This window comes from Solanum verrucosum, unplaced genomic scaffold, assembly GCF_900185275.1.
Source record: "Solanum verrucosum unplaced genomic scaffold, falcon-dt-bn FXZP01001058.1, whole genome shotgun sequence".
NCBI classification, from domain to species: Eukaryota; Viridiplantae; Streptophyta; class Magnoliopsida; order Solanales; family Solanaceae; genus Solanum; species Solanum verrucosum.
The window spans coordinates 1-20,185 of record NW_026020776.1 but is presented as its reverse complement, the minus strand read 5'-3'; the positions used below and the strand labels follow the sequence as shown (position 1 = coordinate 20,185).

At 27.9% G+C, this 20,185-nt stretch overlaps 2 protein-coding genes across 2 annotated transcripts; one reads left to right on the top strand and one right to left on the bottom strand.

The window, feature by feature from the left end:
• Window positions 1–1,957: 1,957 nt before the first annotated feature.
• On the bottom strand, window positions 1,958–2,704 carry LOC125813062 (probable membrane-associated kinase regulator 3). Its single transcript, XM_049492552.1, has one exon. It carries the CDS (start codon window positions 2,702–2,704, stop codon window positions 1,958–1,960), a length of 747 nt encoding a protein of 248 aa, XP_049348509.1.
• A 14,098-nt stretch (window positions 2,705–16,802) lies between these two features.
• Window positions 16,803–20,180, top strand: LOC125813063 (protein ALUMINUM SENSITIVE 3; the record flags this gene model as incomplete). The annotated part of the gene is made up of 3 exons (XM_049492553.1): window positions 16,803–17,117; window positions 18,983–19,228; window positions 19,881–20,180. Coding segments are annotated over exons 1-3 (780 nt in total), but the record flags the coding sequence as incomplete, so codon positions are not given.
• Window positions 20,181–20,185: the final 5 nt, after the last annotated feature.

The window sequence follows — 20,185 nt, the reverse complement described above, 5'->3', positions numbered from 1 at the left end:
AGTTGAAAGTTGAAATACCATTTTGTCCCTACACTAAATTAAAATATAATAAATAGTTAGTTAATTACATGTTTAAATATTAGTGACAATCAATTACTACATTGAGTAAATGGAGAGTTACATGTGTTCAAAGGATGATTTTTCACTCTTCCAGATTATAATGGAGGTTCATTGCATATATTTAATATTTTTAAAGTTGTTCTCTTTTATCTATTTTGGCCCTTTGAAACCTTCAAATATTTAATTTAAAACTTTGTGACGTCTTTTGATATTTCTCTATTTTTATCTAATATAAATTCATCTTTTTTATTTCATGAAACACACATTCAAAATTATCCTTTTCATTTTATAGTTAAAATAGTGAAGTCTTCAACATCTAAAGTATATGATATATCTACCTTAGTCTGATTATATATCACTTTATGAAAATAAATTGATTTTTCTATTTGATTCATGCTTTAGTCTCACTCGATGAAGAAGACTTTTGAATTTTGATTGGATATGAGAGGTGTCGACAAAAACTTGGAAAATTATGTACCGATTTTGTATTTCTTTTTCCATTTATATAACGTTATGATTAAAGTCTTAAGAAGGATGCGTATGCTATTTTTTCTTCTATGTTTATTTTTTTATATTTCTCTATTAGTCTTCTTTAATTTATTTTTCTATAAAAAAAATTTATTATCATAACATTTATTTGAGATTGTTGCATTTTAGTACTCATTACAAATTACACGTATATTTTCATTGAATTTTAATCGTCCTAACGAATTTATAAAATATTGCATGGAACACATGTGCAATGCACGTGCTCAGAAACTAGTCATTAAAAATAAACAAAAATAGGAATTAAGGCATTTCTTACCCATTGGCACACAAGATTATGGACACTCAAATAAATCATCTGATCATGGAATAATTGCAATCTCGGTAAATTATAGCAATAAAATATCTATATAGTTTTAAATTAATATGATGTGACATTATCTATTTTTGGTCAAATTCGCACCATTCACATAATTTAAAGCATCCAATAAGTTGTAGACTTGTAGTTATAATAACTTATTTTTCTTATCAACTTCCAAAAATAAAGTTTGTTTATAGATTCAATGATTTTCTCATTGAACTAAGTACCACATGGGATTAATTTTCAAAAAAATCATGGACTTATGTGAAAGTTTATTGTGTGACATCCTATCATTCTTATATTTATGACCACCAACGTCCCTTTATATGTACATAAAAGTTTATTGTGTGACATCCTATCATTCTTATATTTATGACCACCAACGTCCCTTTATATGTACATAGTTTATTTTTCTTATCAATTTCTAATGTAGGTCTTTGTTCGCATAAATGCATCTTGCAACAACAAAGAAAAGAAAACAGACATTTATTCAAAATCTTCAAATGAGGTCGTTCTTGCAATTGAGATATATAAATAATTGATAAAACTTGGACCTAACTCAACCTCAAAAGTTATTATTCTTTTTATCAGACATATGCATATCCAATTACAAACAGACAAGAAATCCAAGCTCTACACTATTCATTTTGGATTCAAAAGCAAGGACTTTGCGATTTTTATAAATCTAATACAATGAAATTTCATCCAATAAAATGGAAGAACTATAAATCACCAAAATAATAAATAGAAATTAAAAAAAAGGTGAGAATTGACCTAGACCAAGTAAGAAGAGAAACATTCTTTCTCTCAACCAATGAGGACTTAACACTCTCCCACATGTCCAAGAGCATGAATAACATAACGTAACATGAGAGCCCAACATTAAAAATTACAATAATAAGTAATGACATGTCAATTTTTCATTGGAGTGAGATAAAGCCATGTGCTTTTACTAAACTCGTTAAAAAACAAGAAATAGACCATCACCCTAGCTCATGAGATCAGAATTGCCCAATTCCAGTTACGTTACAGAGATCACAACTAATTTCCTCAACCAGTATGAGACTTTTTACAATGAGCAACAGCATCCTCAATTGAACCTTCACTCTCTGAAGTAAAACTACTTCTCTTGGAGAAATTCAACTCATAATTGGAGTTAAAGGAACAATCAAATGATGACCTTGAAGAAAAATTAGTTGAAGAGAATGACCTTGAAGAACTTCCATTTCTTGATTTTTGTTGCCACTTGAATGACCTTGAAGACACACTTCCAATGTTATTAGTATTTTTCAATGGGATTATTTTCTTGGAAACATTCATGTCTTTACTAGAACAACAATTCCCATTTCTACAAGAAGATTTACTAAACAAAGATTTGAGCTTTTGAGTAATTAAAGAATGTTTAATGAACTTAATCCACACTTTCTTAGGACTTATTTTATGATCATTTGGACTAAGTTCAAAAGATTGTGATGGTGAACTAATAGTGAAATTGATGGCGGAGCTCGTGAGTAGGTTGATCCGTTTGCCAGAACCAAGGGGTCTTTCTGTAGAAACCTCCACGCAAAAGCTATCTTCTAAATCTTCAAAGAGTTGTGTTTGAAGGATTTTTTGGTGAAGAGGAAGGAGTCTGCCTCTATAAAAGAGTTCATCAGCAGGGGAAGTTGTGTTATAATTGGTAATTGAAGCCATTTGAAACTCAAATTCTCTGTTTTGAGAGGCAGAGTTTACTTCAATGTCTATGTATTCTTCTTCACCTAAGTGGTTTATTGGTGATGGAAGAGGATTTTTGGCCATTTTAATAGGAAAAATGTGTGTATTTTTGAAGTTTAGATGGTGTCAAGAGAGATATTGGGTGAATATTAGTTTCTTTCACTCCTATAAATATATTGGATACGTGGAAAACAAACGAACAAGAAACAACAAATAAACAAAAGATAAGAACAATAAGATAGGATTTAATTGACAAGTCTTTTAGGAAGTTGAGCTTCATGCCTTTATATTTTTCAAGCACCCCCTAAGTCTCCATCGTGGCCAATTTATAAGTTTTTTTGCCCATTTTGAGTGCAAGATTTTGGTGAATCTCGACTTACATTACACCCCTTAAATTTTGTTTTAAAAACTAACCTTTCCCTCTAGCTTTTACTAATAAATATTTTCTTTCTCTTATGTTTGTTGAATATTTCGAACTTTTAGATGGATGAACTTAAGTCATGCCCAAAATGGTCTCCAAATGATTAAATGGTCACCTCAATCCTCCTGAAGTCTACGCTGATTTGGGCGAGTTATAATTTCATCCGTTACTTTGACACTCCTAATCATAATGAAGTCCACTTAAATCGTATTATCGATTTAAGTTGAGCCAATTCGGAAGCTTGTTATGCACAAATATCTTAGGGACATGTAAAACATATTATGAAATAACAAAATGCAGTTTCCTGTCGAAAAAATAATAGTAATCGGAAGCTTGTTCATTGAGTTTTAGGAGGTTTGAAGTAACTTTGGGCTTATTGTGAGCTATGTCAAGTCCATTAAGCTTCAGCCCATCTCTCTCAAGCTTTTACAATAAGTTTTTCCTTTGGAAAACTTACACAAATCTCAATACGGTAGGAACTAATTACTTAGATACATGTTAGTTTACAATATTACAAATTTTATCAAATTTTGGTGTGTCCAGATACATTCAGATTCATGTATCTCGGAATACATGGATTAAAAACTAGGTGTAATTTATTCTAGAAACATTGTATCCAAGTGAATTTGCATGTATCAGGGATACATAACAAATCTCGTTCGCCTCCTTCCCATGTCACTCGTCACTCTCCTATGAATTTGGTATCCCAGATACATGTGAATCACACCAGATACATACAGATACATGTATCTAGTGTGTATCTAATGTGATTGACATGTATTTGTGATACATGACTATCTCCCTCCTCGTCTCGCTCACCTCTCTCCCTATTTTAGTGTGTTTGGTAAAAAAATTACATGTATTTAGGTGTATCTTCCTCAATATATGATAGAGAACTCTCACATTGTTTGTTAGATGTTGAGGGTATATGTGCATCATTTGTTAGCAGTGGCGGAGCCATCTTATCATTAGGGGGTTCATCCAAACCCCCTTCGGCGGAAAATTATATTATTTTTACATGGTTAAAATAAATTTTTTTAGGTATATATAATAGATGTCAAACCCCCTTCAGCTACTTCATTTATCTATTTCTTCAGATTTTAAACCCCTTTATTGAAAATTCTAACTCCGCCATTGTTTGTTAGGTGGTGCAAATATATATATACACCACCTTTAATTTTTAACGAAGAATATACACTCTAAATTGAAAGTAATTAAAAGGTATTTTTTCCCTTTTACAAATTTTTTCTTATATAAAAGGGATTCAATGTAGAATGCGTTAATGGCTTTAGTAGTTCTAATTCCTAGTATAGGCATGTGTTAATAAGAGCTTGGAATTTATTTGGAAAAAAAATATTTTTTTAAAGTGCATTCTCTACTTTCCTTTTTATACGCACCAACTATTACTTAGATATTTAACTTTGTCAATTACCAAATAAATAATTCTATTAATAAAAAAAATATATCGAGAACCTCGTATGATGTTACATAAATTATGACGAAGATATCATCGAATATAATACTCCAAATATGTCCTAAAGTGGGACTGAAATTATTCATTTACAATGAAAATTAGTTGAATTTGTCATAACTCGCCAAGTTTTTTTCAGCCTCAACTTATTTAATCACATTCTTTCCATTTCTCTCCCATTTTTTAAATTTACGTATCTTAGTTTGATTAGGTACAAAGTTCTAAAAAAAATTTAAAAAAGACTTTAAAATTTTATTTTTTTAAGCTTAAAAAAATGCGGCTTGCAATAAGAGATAATCTCCATAATTAATTTAGAAATACGCCTTAAAGGCCCCCAAAGTATAAAAAGTGAGTGAAATAATATCAAAATCCCACAACTTATCAAAATGTATACCAAATATACCTTTTATGTTTTGTTTGTTTTGAATAAGCAAGGGATAAGGATCTGAAAAATATCCGAACTTTGGTCGAATTTGTTGTTGCGATACTAAACTTTCATGAGGACCTATTACCTCCCTAGACTATTTAATACCATATTTTAAATATATATATTTGCCCACGTGGACATAAAAAATAATGCAAAATTATAAATAATAATGTGTCCACGTGGGCACATATATACCTTTAAAATACACTATTAAATAGTTCATGGGGTTAAAAATACGGTATTAATTAGTCTAGGGAGGTAATAGGTCTTTGTGAAAGTTTAGTATCGCAACAGCAAATTCGACCAAAGTTGGGATATTTTTCAGACCCTTATCCCAATAAGCAACTTAGGATATTGATCGTAAATAGTTATTTCATTTCTCTTAATATATGTGAATATGTTTAACTAGACTCAAAAATTTTATTTAAAAAAAAAATAATTTGGTACTTACTGTTTAAAATAACCAATAGAAATATATGTTTCATTAAATTTAAAATTTAAAGTTTAAAGTTAAATTGTTATTAAATATTAAAGAAAATGTCATTTTTTAAGATCAACTCTCGAAATCAAAGAGTATCACGTATGTTGTGGTGGTGGACTTTAAATATAGAATTGACTTTCTTTTTTAACCGATTAAAAAGAAAAAACACAAGTAAACTAAACCAGAAGGACTATGTTAATTTCTAAAAATAGATTATTATTTTTCTCTTTAATTTGCTTCTTCCCTAAATAAGAATTGAAATAAAGCTAGTAGACCTTATTTGTTCTTCTACACATTCCTATAGTTAATTACATGATTATTTATAAAAAAAACAAATGGTAATACTCACTATTCTAAGAAGAGGTAAATTAAGGCAAAGTACTATTAAAACACAGATACACAAAAAATAAAAAAATTTAATCAAGTAATAGTTAATACTACCTCATAATTAAATTCATTTATTCCATCAACGATTTGTGGGTTAGATTCTCTTTCTGCACTTTGAACGTGGGAATTATTCGAAATTATTCTCATACCTTTAATAATTAAGCACTTGCTTAGATAAAATTAGTATATTAATTAGTTTAATGCACTATTACGATGTCTTTTTTTTTCTTTTCCACTCAGTGTCTAAGTCCGCATTGGAGCCCTCACTAAATGCGGATTATGCATTGCAGGATCCATTTGAGGGTGACGCTCCCAACAAGATTTTTTTCATATCCATAGCTCAAATCTGAAACCTCTGATTATCAGTGGCGTAGCTAGGAATTTAATGAAGGGTGTCCAAACTTTTAATAGTAATTTTATTTTAAAAAACGACGATTTAAATTACCAAAACAAATAATCAAGTTAAATATAGGAATATTTTTAATAGAATTACAAGTGTATAATTCAAAACTAACATAAAGAAAATAAACTACTATTGAAAACATAATTTAAATATATTATTACAATTATACTTGACGAGGTTTCATATCCTGAAACGTTTTTATAATAGACTCATTAGAAATAGTACGAAATACTTTCTTTTCTACATAAGGCACTATACAACCGTCTAAAAACTCATCATCCATTCGATTTTGCAAGTCATTTTTAGAGTATTTAAATCAATGCTTTGTTTTTGAGAAGAATGTGACAACATCTCTAATTGATCTACCATTGTTTCTTTATTTGGTTGACTTAGAGAAGTCAAACTTTTTTTGGTACTCTATTATAATAATTTCTCATGTGTATTGAAACTTGAAACTAAAATATTAAGTTGGCTATTTTTGTTATAAAATAAGAGAACGAGAAGAAAAAACAGAGAGAGAATTATTGAGATTCTATTCTTAATAATATTGTGATATAATTTGGGTAAATGAGTTTCCTATTTATAGAGAAAGAAAACCTTATTCCATAAGGGAAAAGTATTAAAATTTAAGGAAATCTTATTCCATAAGGAAAAGGTATTAAAATTTAAGGAAATAATTCAATTTTAATTGAAAAAAAATCCACAAGAAAAAGTACTAAATTCAAGGAAATCTTATTCTACAAGGAAAATGTATTAAAATTTAAAAAAATAATTTAATTTTAATTGAAAAAAAAAAAGTTAGTAAAGGAGGGATTCAAACTTGGGTCTTGGAGACCTTCATGATACTATTAACCACCAAGCTATTGAACTTTTATGTTAAAATTATGCATGTTTATTTACTTAATTGAATTCAAGAAGTCAAAATAATTACAGAAAAAGAAAACAACCCTGCGGGGATTCGAACCGAGACAAAAAGTAGGATTGCACAGGCTATTGCCAACTCCACTGCGCATCACTTTGTTATTTCAGGGGGTCCAAATTCTATATATACCAATATAAAGTCAAAATTTTACGATATATATAGTATAATTTATCAACGAAGGGTGTCCGCCTACATGGCTCCGCCCCTGCTGATTATGGGTCAATCTATTACAATATCACTAACTTGGGTTCAAAAAAAAATGTTTTTAAAAAAATTATTCAAGAAATTTTATTTGACACCCCTAATTTTTCTTCTTTTAGCCAAAAAAATTTTGAGTTCGAATGTTCGATAATAATTTCAAATTTAATCGTAAAAAAAAAAGGATAAACAAGATCCTATGAGAATAGGAAGAATCTTTCTTTATATAAAATAATAATCTATATAATAATATAAAGCAGGAACATAAGGTCACTGATGTGGCACATATTATGAATCAACGGGGGCGGACCTACAGAGGGTCAAGTGGGTTCATATGAACTCACTTCGTTGAAAAATAACACCGTATATATATATATATATATATATGATTAGTTTTTAAAATTTTATATGTATATATTAACTTTTGAACTCACTAACACAAGTGTGACCCTTGGCAGAGTGGTGAAAAGGGTTCAATTTTCCCAGCCAGCCCAAGTTTGAATTCTGTTGCCACATTTTAGTTTTATTTTTTATATCTTGAACCCACTTAGTGAAAATCCTGGGTCCGCCATTGCGAATCAACCCCGGCTCGGCAGAAACTTTGACGTCACAAAATCAATTATTGGGCCAAAAAGGATGATTTGGGATTTAGGCCCAATTAGCAACTAATTTAAAAGGAAGAGAAGTTAGAAAGAGAGGTTAGGCGTATCATGAAGAACTGTCCTCTCATCTTCTTTCTAGAGTTTTAACTTCTCATCCTCATTCTTATTTTCATTTTTAGTTACTTGTTATTTTTATACTTCTCTTTGTAATTCAAGTGTTGTTATTGTAATTTGGCTATCTTATTATATAATGTTTGAATATTTGTGTTGAGAATTCGAGTTTGTTTCAGCACACTTCATAGATCAGGAATAACATTTATTTTTTTGTGATTTTTTTAGCTTTTTTTCTCTCATCTCTCTATTTATTTTATTTAAATTAAATTTTTAACAACCTTTAAAGTCATTAAAAAAAATTAAGTAATTGCCAATTAACAAACCCCTTCACCTTCCAAATGATGAAAGTCCAAAGGACATCCTTCTTTTTCTTACTTATATATCAATGGATGGAAAGATATCATTCTGCATAGTCTCATTTTTTAGTTTTCTCAAATAACATCGTCTTGCAATTTATATATATATATATATATTAACACTTATAAGTAGTATAAAAAATAATTTATTTTTCTTTTTCTTTTTGATTGTTGATTTGTTCTTTTTTGTTGTTAATGCATGATACACATTGTTGGTGGAAAAAAAAATCTATATATTGCTATATAAAGTTTAAGGGAAGTGAAAAATAAAGATCTCAATATAATTGTGGAGTTTTATTCTTAACTGGATTATCTTTTCGTTTCTAGATGGTTACACCTTTGTTCTCTGTACTTGTACTGTGCAATTTGTTTATACTCCTAATTTCTTATTTCATAAATTTAGGCGTTGCTCTTTTATTTTTTACTCTAGCAGATTGTTCTAAGGGAGAGGTTCATAGCTAACAACGAGTGTGTATTTATTTATTATTATTTTAAATATTTTTTCTTTGAATAATTTCAAAGATCTCTGCTCATGTCTATCTCATAATACTCTCCCATTTTTGTGATTTATGATATTACTTTATCTTATACTAATTATTATCAATATGGAAAAATATGTTTCAAATAATTTTACTCTAGAGAACAACTTGAGAATCTCCTTTATTATACATAGAGAGAGAACAAAAAAATTGTGATAAACATATAATGGCAATATAATGACACACGAATAACAAAGTTGAGGGGAGATAAGTGATAGCAAATGAGTATGAAAAAAAAATGCATAGTCATTAATATGTATTAATTGTTCAATTTAATTAGAGATTAAAATGATTGTTGTCACATTGTAATTATATTTGTAAATATTTTAAATTAAATAATAAAGAGGAGAGCTAACAAAGATTTCCATTTCATTATTCCCAATTTCATTCTATAACTTTTTTATTTTATTTTTTTCTATCAAAATGAGAAAATATATCAACATTATCAAACATAAATATTGCCAATTTATACTAAAAATAAAATATACAAAGACGGTTATATATCATGTTTACATTCCCAAAATATTACATCATGATCTCTTCTTATAATTTTTTTTGTCTCTGTTTTTCATAATTAAATTCACATACAGTATATAATTCAATCATTATGTATTTAACTTGAAATGTTTTTTTCATATAATGTTTTTAAAAAAATCATAGAAGATGTCAAAATCACAAAAGATACGTAAACTGAACAGTAATATTTGTATAATCTCTCTCTATATAATAAAGTTATGTATAAATAAAGTAATGTGACACCTTACTATAATCAAAAAATTTTCCCCACCTTTTCTTGACTTATTTTGCAATTATGTTATTTTAAAAAATTATCTCCATAACTCACATTTTCCTCAAAATTTATTGAGTATGATTTATTAAGGCCTTTCAAATATTATAAATGCATCGTTATGATAAATAGTCTAATAAATTTGTATTTGATGGAGACGAACAACTGAAAGCATTATTTTCTTCCCACAATAAAATCACCTAATGTAATAGGTTGAAATTAGAACACTTCCTAAAAAAGGGTTATAATAATATTTTTCGTACAGAGATTAAAGATTGTTCAATTATTCACTTCATCAAATATTTCATTGAAATATCTAGGAGGTGAGAGTGAAAATTCTATTTATATGTGTGATGTTGCTTAGAAGATTTTTTAATCGAGATTTTTGAGTTAGATTTATCCAAACAAATAAATGGGATGATAATTTATATTTATATTTATATTATGTCAAAGAAGTGTTAAAATAATTAAAATAAGAAAGATAAATGTAATATTATAAATTTTAAAAGGTAAATATTATAAAACAAAATCTGTAGGAGGCTAGAATGAAATTCTAATAATCTCATTTTTTTTCTTGATAGATCTATTATTTTTATTTTCATTTAGTTCTACATTTTATGCATTTATATTAGAAAAAATAACATGATTTTAGTGGAAGCAAACTTTAAGTTAATCCTTACGGATTTTTATTTTATTTATCTACTGTAAATGTATATTTTTCTTCATTTACCATGTCATAACTCTATAAAAGAATGCATTCAAATGAATAATAAAGTCATAAATTTTAAAGATTCTTTTGCTTATTCTTTTCTTTCGGATAAAATCAATATTTCAAGAATCAAATCAAAATTACAAATTCAAGTGTAAGAATTTTTAGTCTCATTTATTTAGATTTTAAGTTCGAAAAGTATCTGTAAAACATTTTTAATATTTTAATTTTATAAAAAAAGATCATAAATTTAATATTTTTTTCACATCACACATAGCATGGCTAAGTTTACTAGTAATAACAATAATAATATTTGATGGAATAATTAAATATTTTTGTTCTGTACATATGCTTATCAAGTAGCAGTAGTACCTTTTATTGGAAAGCTAGTGGGGTTTATCACAACTTGACAGGTTTTATGCAGCCTCAACTTATCTCAATCAGATTTTCTTGATATTTTTTGTCTGAATTGAGATGTAAACAAATTTTATTTTTATTTTATACTTTTATCGTCTATTTTTGATTGTTGTGATTTTCTCTTTTGTAGTCAAACTATAAGAACTTTGACTAATATTTTATGATGTATTTTTCATCATATTGATATGCAAAAAAAATGTAATCTATATGACTTTTCGTATAATTTTTGAATATTAAAATTTTTTGTTTAAAATATCGAATTAATGTAATCTAATTTAAGTTTGAAAAGTAGTCAAATTTACTCTTAAAAAATGCAACATAACAATTAAAAGTGGACGGAAAGAGTATTATATAGAATAATTGTTTTTACTAGGCCTTCTGAATTATGTATACCACTATGTAGGTTTACTTTTTTATTTCATTAATATAATTTTATTAATAATATTAATTAACATTATTAAATAATTTTAGGATAAACTACTTTATTAGATATATATCACTACCAATCTATCATATATGCTAATTTGACTTTTACTTTTAAACAATTACATATATTATCAATTTACCACTTTTAATATTTTATACCATATATTATTAAAGATACAATAAAATGTCCACAACCTTAAAATTAGGATTGATTACTTATCTTTATATTTAAACTCCAAAATTAACATTTTAATTAAAAACAATATCTTTCTCTCAATATGAGTTAGGGTAAAAGTTAAAATTCTAACTCTTCCTCTTTCTCTTCCCTTGATCAATCGTGAAAAGAAACACTCCATAAAAAATGGATGTTCTACAGCTTGTCAACACACATGTCAAACTCTTAGCCTTTGATTTTCTCACTCTCAAACAAATCCCCCATGAACCTGGCATTTTTTTCAAGCAAGGGGAGACGCCTCTCGCGCGCAGAGACAATGGGTATTGTTGTAAACAAAGATTTCAAGCCCAATAGATTTATCAAATTCGATATTGGCTATGGTACTAGTTACATACTCAACCAGGAAACTTCGTGTCACTTCTCCCGTCGGATCTAAGCGTAAGGAGCAACATCGATGAATCAAAAGGTGAAGCTAACACTGCCGCAATGAGATGTCCGGACCAACGAACGTAATCAAAAAGTTTCAATAAGTGTAGATTTAAGCACGTATTTGATACATTAGGGAGATACGATTATATGTATCTAGTTTTATCAGTATATCTGGTTAAGTGTATATGTATCTAATAAATATATTGGAGATATACGCATATATTTGACACAATTTGTTTTGTCATGTATCCGAATCTTGTCATATGTATTTGTCTTTTATCACGTATCTTAATATTATCATACATATATTTGTTATATTATTACAATGTATCTTACTAGTTTCGTATTTATGTGAGATACATATTTTTGGATATAACGTATGAAATTGATACTTGATATATCAAATTATATATATAAAAGATACATGAAATAATATTAGATCATATAAATAGATACGTCCATTGAATTAATATTAGTTCATATAAATAGATACATGAAATTAATACCAGATATAAATAACAAATACATGAAATCCATGCTAGATACTTCTATGATACATATGAATGTACTTGTATGATACTCATGTATCTAAGTGTTTAGTTTGTTGGATGCATTATATATTGATAATAGATATATCAAATTAATAAATTTAAGAGTAATAAAATAAAATCAATCAAATTAGATGACCAAGATATATAATAGATATACTCCTTGATTTCCCCGTCTACATTAAGAGATTTAATTAATTTAATTTTTCAGAATTAATTGTCTATATATTTTGAAAATTTCAATTACTTCTCTAATTAAAGAAATCAGTTACAATCAAATAATTTAAACACATAAATTTGTACTTTCGGTTTAAAAATTCGGCAAATACATATATCTCGCGAATTTAGATTCGTATATCCTAAACACAAAATATGATAGAGAAAGTAATATTTAAAAATATCAAAAATCTCAATAATTAGAATCTAAACTAATGAAATTTACATAGTATGCCCATAATTTTATCTATAATTATTTTAAATAATTTAATTATATAAATATTTAAATATCGTGTTGAAAATAAACATAATCATCAGTACGTGAAATTCAACTCTTTAAAATATGAACCATTTGTCTGTTTTATCTGCGACTCATTAATGAATGAATGGTAACAACTCAGACTAACATGTTAGGGGAAAATATCTTATATTACTCCACTAAAGACGGTTTCAACATCATTTCTTAGAATTTAGCTTTAAATACTTAAATTTACTTAGTACTTTGATGCGATGTGTGACATTATCATCGATGTTTCGAATTAAAAAATCAAGATACTTATCAATATTTTCTCTCTTAAGAATAGTCTGTATGGCAAATCTTACTTTCATAGCTGCTTCATCTAATACAACTCTAAATTCACACTTCGAATATTATTATTTTTAGTTCTGTTCAATCTTAAACCTTTCGAACTTTATAGTTTGTCTCCAAGCCTCTAATTTAACATTAACTTTGTCTAGATCACATTAATTAATACTATATCATTCATAAATATCATATACAATAACATCTTTTTCTACATAAACCGCGTCAACTTATTCATCACCAAGCCAAATAGAAAAGGACAAGGAACTGATCCGTCATGTAAGAAGAGAAGATGACACTTACGTGTTGCTATAAGAACGTGGGATCCATGTGATTCTGCTGTTTCCTTCATATCCTACCTAGTCATACTCCAAATAAATTACTTCTTCCGTTCTAATTGATGTGATATTTTTTGGATTTTGAGATTCAAATAACTTTATCGTTGATCGTAATTTTTTATATATCTTTTAATTATTTTGAATTGTCAATTATTGTGACTTATAATATTTTTTACATAGTTTACAAAAATATAAATTTCATTTCAAAAAAATTAAAGATTCCACATGCAAATTTCCAATCAAACTTAAATAGTTTGACTCTTGAAAAATGAAAAAAGGCACATAAATTAAAATAGAGGGAGTATTTTTTTCTCATAAGTGACAATAAACAATTATATTGACAAATATTGAGTTGCTCAATGTAATTCAGTTACTGTGCATCATAACTGAAATTGTATCCTATAGCTGAATAATTCGTTCGTCCTTTTTAAAAAAATAAGTAATTAACTTTAATTTTAGTTTATTTTGACTAATAATACATATCACCAAGGTGATATAACCTTTTGAATGATTAATTAATTTAGATGACATCAGTCACCCAACTCGTCCAAATTAGAACAATTATCTATCCATATTTATATTATCTTCATTCATTTATCAATCTAAATTACTCTTACCTTTACAAGTTATCTCCCTTTACTCCATTTACATATAAAAACATTTTTCTATACAAAGTTACTTTTTTAATCCACTCTCTTTCTTTCTTTTATTAAAAAATATAATGTGCTTTTTCGTTTCCTTTCGTTATTTCCCCAGTTAAACCTACACCTAACTTTTAAAGATAAAAAACAAAAAGATAGACGCGGCATTATCTGGGAATTTCTTTTTAGAATATTTATCGTTTTAAAATTATTTATGTCACTTAGCCTAACATACAATAAATTAAACTGGATTAGATCAACTCAACATTTTATAACTATACAGCAGATGAGATTGCTCTTTCAATAATTAAAGATCTTGAGTTCGAGTTTTGAGTATAAAAAAATTCTTTATAGAAAACATTTTTCACCGAATCGGGTCATATTTAGAGCAAATTTGAAATAATCGAGTTCTATGCCGAGGAGAGAAGGATTACGTGTTAATTGACAAATAATGTGAGTGTTAGCCACGTCATCTCTGATCATAAATCAGCAAATGTGGGACACAAATGGTACTAAAATCCAGCCCGCAATTAGTGGGGCCCATTTCGTATGTGGTCGTACGTACGCCCCCTTCATTAATTATGATAATAGCATTTTACGTCCCTCCTTTAGTGATTAATGCTGATTCTGGTCCTATTTATATATGATTTAGAGTAATATATTTAATTTTTTAATTAGGAATTTTTGGTCTTTTTATGTAGTATAGTATCTTCAAAAATGTAGTAATAATACAAACTTAATATAACATATGTGTAATTAGATGACTTATTCAATAGGAGTGGTCTTTTTATGATTTATTTTGGATAAATTGATTTGAATTTTTTATTTTATCGGTTAAATCATTAAGGTATGTTATAACAAATAACCGTCTCAATTCACTTTATAATTTGCTTCTTAAAGTGTATAATTTTCTAAAGTTAACAATGATTAAGATCATCCTATTATATATACCGTGTATTAAGCTTTACTAATGAAATGTTTTCATTCTTATCTAGATTAGTAGTAGTCACAATATATACCGTGTATTAAGCTTTACAAACAATGTTTATTATGCATTGCTATTATACTTTCTTCACAAAATAAAGCATATCAAGTGTAACAAATTTCATAACTCTTAATTAAAAGTATATTATTCTACTTAGTTATTATTTAATCATTAATATAATGCATTAAAACTTAAACACAATCTTTAGTCTTTTTGATGCAGTAGAACTTGAATTTATATCTTTCCTTTGATCAATAACATCATAAATCAAAATATATACAAATACTTGCCCTTGATTCTATCAATCCATTTGCCATTAATAATCTTATGTTTATCTCCTTTACAAGCTCTCTTCTTACTCTATTAACCCACAAATTAAAAGAAAAAAAAAAAAAAACATCTTTTTCAACATTTGTCTCTTTTTATCCATTCTTCTTTTCTCTTTTATTGAAAAAAACAAAAACAAAATCACTTCCCTCATTTCCCCAGTTAAACCTTCCACGGTTACACCTAAGTTTATTAAAGTTAGAAACAAAAAGGTAGATATGGCAAAGGTAGATGAGACATTACACCATACCATCCTCAAATTATCAAAAACTATGGTGCAACGATTTAAATAAATCTTTTTTTTAATTAAACATTTCAACTCCAAAATCTTAATATAAAAGAATATTAATAAAGAATAAACGAGTCATATGATTCAGACTTTAATATGAATATCGAACGTTCTGATTCAGTAGTGTGAAGCGTCACTCGAAATAGCCACGTCATCTTAAATATCAGGAACCTGGGTGGGGGGCCCACATTACCTAAGTGGGGCCCATTTCGTATGTGGTCGTACCTACGTTTCCCTATGCTTTCGGGTACAAGTCTATCTAGGGAAGGTCTTCTCTGTATCATCCTTAAATTCTAGTAACTGATAATAGCACTTTTAGTCCCTCCATTTTTCATTAATGTTCATTTTGATCTGTTTAATTTTAATTGATTAAAATATATATATTTTTTAATATATTTGTGTTGAAATATGTTATGTTTAAACTACTTTGTAGTAATATAGTACCTTCAAATATGTAGTAGTAGTATAATATAAGTATTGAAAACACTTCATATTTGACGTAAATTATTAGTTTCATCCTCAAATTATTAATTATATTAAAGTCACTCCTCTTTTAAACCAACTAAATTTAAATTGATCTACCACATGACATAGCAAGTGGTTTCAAACTCTTGTAGGAGCATGATATTCTTAATAAAAAGCTGAGAGTAGTGTTGGAAAAACTCTGACAAGAATTTAGGAATGTATTACACTCATGTTGTAAGATCAGTGGTGTATTTAAGCTTAATTAGTCAAATAAAGAGATTTTTTTAGGCCGTCACAAATCGAAAATAAAACTAATAATTCGTGTCGAATTTAGTGGTGTTTTATGTTCTTAGCTAGATTTCACAAGGACCATAATTGAAGGATTAGAGATGCTATTAACCATAAAGTTTTCCTCCTTTTTTTTATTAGGGGGTGGGGGTGTTGGGGGTTGTACTAAAAAGGATAAAATTCTCCTAAGTTTCTTCCACCCATAAATAGTTTTGAATTTGTCTACTATCTATTGAAGCTAATAAATTCTCTTTTTTCACATTTTAGATTTTTTTTATCAATTTTCTCTTGAATTTTTTGAAAAATAATTAAGAGAATTATGGAGTGGGATTGGTTAAGAGATTTCTTAAAAGGGATGATTAAGCCTTTTGCTGCACTTGCTGTTGTGTTTATGGCAGTTGGATTATCTTATGTACAAAAATTGGGACTTGAAGGAGAAATGATTTATTCAGTATTTAGAGCATTTCTTCAACTATCCATTATTGGTTTTGTTCTTCAATTCATTTTCACTCAGAAGAATGTTGCTTGGATCATTCTTGCTTATCTATTCATGGTATGTTTATTTCTCCAGTTGATTTCTCGTACGATCACTTATCTAGTTTTCAGGTTGAATTTTTGTAGATCAAATAATATTATTATCTCAATAAATTACCTTTTTTTAGTTAAAGAAAATTAGAATAGAATCAAAAAGAATAATGACTTTCTTAATAGTATGAATTATTTAAATGGTAAGCGAGAGCAAAATGATAGAGAGTTTTTAAGGAGGGGGTAAAATTATTATTATTTAATTAAATGATCAAATGAAAAATCAATCGCTTAATTCTTATATTCTTTCTTGTTTATTGTGTTTTTCAATTTTGAATATGATGCCAAGAAAATGCAGAAATATAGAATCTTTCTACATATGTGCGAGATTTGCTGGTAATTTAGTTTTCCATATTTGTTTGAAATAAAGCTATTTAAGATCTTTTACTGAATTTTAAATTAATAACGTATACATATAGCTAAGAAAACTATATTTTCTATGACGTGAAAGTAAACATCATATAATTGCATATAACATGAAAGTAAGTTGTGTCGAGAAAACTATAATTTTAAGAATCTTAGGTAAACTTAGCAAACAAAAATATCTTGTACATTTATAGAAGGGAAATAAATTTTATAGGCTAATTCTATTAATTAAAAATATATTTTTGTCATATAATTAGTACATTTATTTCAGGTCATGTGCTTTAGACGTTCTATCAAAAAAAATATTTTAAATGTTATATTAATATTCTCTTTCCATCTCAAATTATCTGTCGGAATTTATAAAATAGTTATTTTAATTTTTTTGTTTCATTTTGGATGTTCAAGCTGAAATTAATTATATTTATTCTATTTTATTCTTAATAATTATTATTCTTGCAGATTATAAGTACCTCAATAGAGTAAATATTTAATGAAGAGAGTTTATATCTTAAGATATAAATAAAGGCAAAATAATAATAAAAAAATACTTCTAATTAATATTATTTCAAAACGCATATAAAAAATATGATAAAATAATTTAATAAGGATGAAGTGTGAGATAATTTACACGGACTAACATAATATACATATATCAAATATCGATTTTTGTAGATCTTTTACTTTTTCCTTGGGGAATAATTTACCTTTTTCTTTTCATCAAGACTTTATGCTTCTTTTGACTTTCAGCAAAGAATAATTCCACAAGAAGAATTGATATGAGTTGTAATGGAATAGTTGTGATTTCCTCGTTTTTAGTTAGAGATTTCAAGTTTGAACTTTAATTATAAAAAAAAATCATATATAAAGAGATTCGTTACGATAAATATACCTTGCAATGCATAGATTCATATTAATTGGAGTATTGCAGATAATGTAGTGGGAAATTAAAAAAAAAAATCAACAAGGACACGTCCCCATTCTTATTCCTATTTTATTTTGTGATATCATCAACAAATTGATTGTAGAATCCAAAAAAAAAAAAGTAGAATAATATTCTTCTCCCACTTACTGATGTTAATGTTGACTTTATTTATTTGGCATCCATGGTCTCTATTTTATTTTATTTTCCATTTGGAGTATGGTTTCCACTTTCCAATAACTTAATTGACCTTTCAAAACATCTTTACTACTCCACTTACACATAATAGAAAATTTTGAAAATCTCCCTTTTGGTATGACATCATAACATCTTTTTAATTTATTTTTTTAAGATTTATATAGTACTCATTTTTATCGTATAATACATAAATATGCTCGTTAAATTGACCTCAACTGATATATATGTCTTCCAACTTTGAGTGTATGTAAGTAGACATTTAAACTTGTATAACATTAAACAAGTAGACACTAAAATTCTACGGATACTGAAAAATAGGCTTACTTTGCTAATATTTGTTGATTTTTAAGGTTACAATTGCTGGCTATACGGCGGGACAACGTGCTAAACATGTACCAAGAGGAAAATATATAGCTGGAGTTTCAATTCTTGCTGGAACTTCTGTTACTATGTTCTTGTTGGTTATTTTGAATGTTTTCCCTTTCACCCCTCGTTACATTATTCCTGTCGCGGGGATGATGGTTGGCAATGCAATGACTGTCACTGGGGTTACCATGAAGAAACTCCGCGATGACATCAAGATACAAATGGCCCTGGTACGTTGAGTTTTAAATCTTAATGTAGACATGATGTGACAAGGTTTTCTTTACATTATGTGACAAAGTTTGAACAAGTTCAAAAGTTTAAGAAAGTATGATTATTGAATCTTGTTTTCATAAACATGTCATTACGTTTGTGTGGTTATAAGACGTTTCAAACGTACATAGTCTTAAATATTTCATAAACAATTGTGTCACTATAAAGGGTAAAATGAGAAGTTTAATTTAAGTTATTTCTAAATTTAGTAAGTTGACATTCTTGTTTGAAATGTTAAAAAGAAAATATTGCCACATAAACTGGAACCGAAGGAGTAGAAAAATTGCTCAATTTTGATAGTACATTGCTATAAAATTAGTTTCTATTTTAGTAAATGGAAAATTTGGTCTATACTGAATATGTTGTTGTTGTTAGCAAATTTGATCTATATTGAGTATGTTGTCATTGTTGTTGGTGACAAATTTGGTCTATACTGAGTATGTTGTCATTGTTGTTGGTGACAAATTTAGTCTATACTGAGTATGTTGTTGTTGGCGATAGGTTTTGGTCTATACTGAGTATGTTGTTGTTGGCAAATTTGGTCTATACTGAGTATGTTGTTGTTGACAAATTTGGTCTATGCATACTCAAAAATCTAGTTTGTCTGGCTAGGTAGAGACAGCATTGGCTCTAGGGGCAACTCCTAGGCAAGCAACACTACAACAAGTGAAAAGATCACTTGTTATTGCTCTGTCTCCTGTGTTAGACAATGCAAAAACAGTTGGTCTTATATCACTTCCAGGTGCAATGACAGGGCTAATTATGGGAGGAGCCTCTCCTCTCGAGGCGATTCAACTGCAGATTGTTGTAATGAACATGCTTATCGGGGCATCGACTGTTAGCAGCATCCTCTCAACGTACCTCTCGTGGCCCTCATTCTTCACCAAAGCTTATCAGTTAGAAACCAAAGTTTTCTC

What these genes read in the sequence shown, in the direction of transcription:
- LOC125813062 (XM_049492552.1), bottom strand. Translation starts at nt 2,704, where the DNA reads ATGGCCAAAAATCCTCTTCCATCACCAATAAACCACTTAGGTGAAGAA.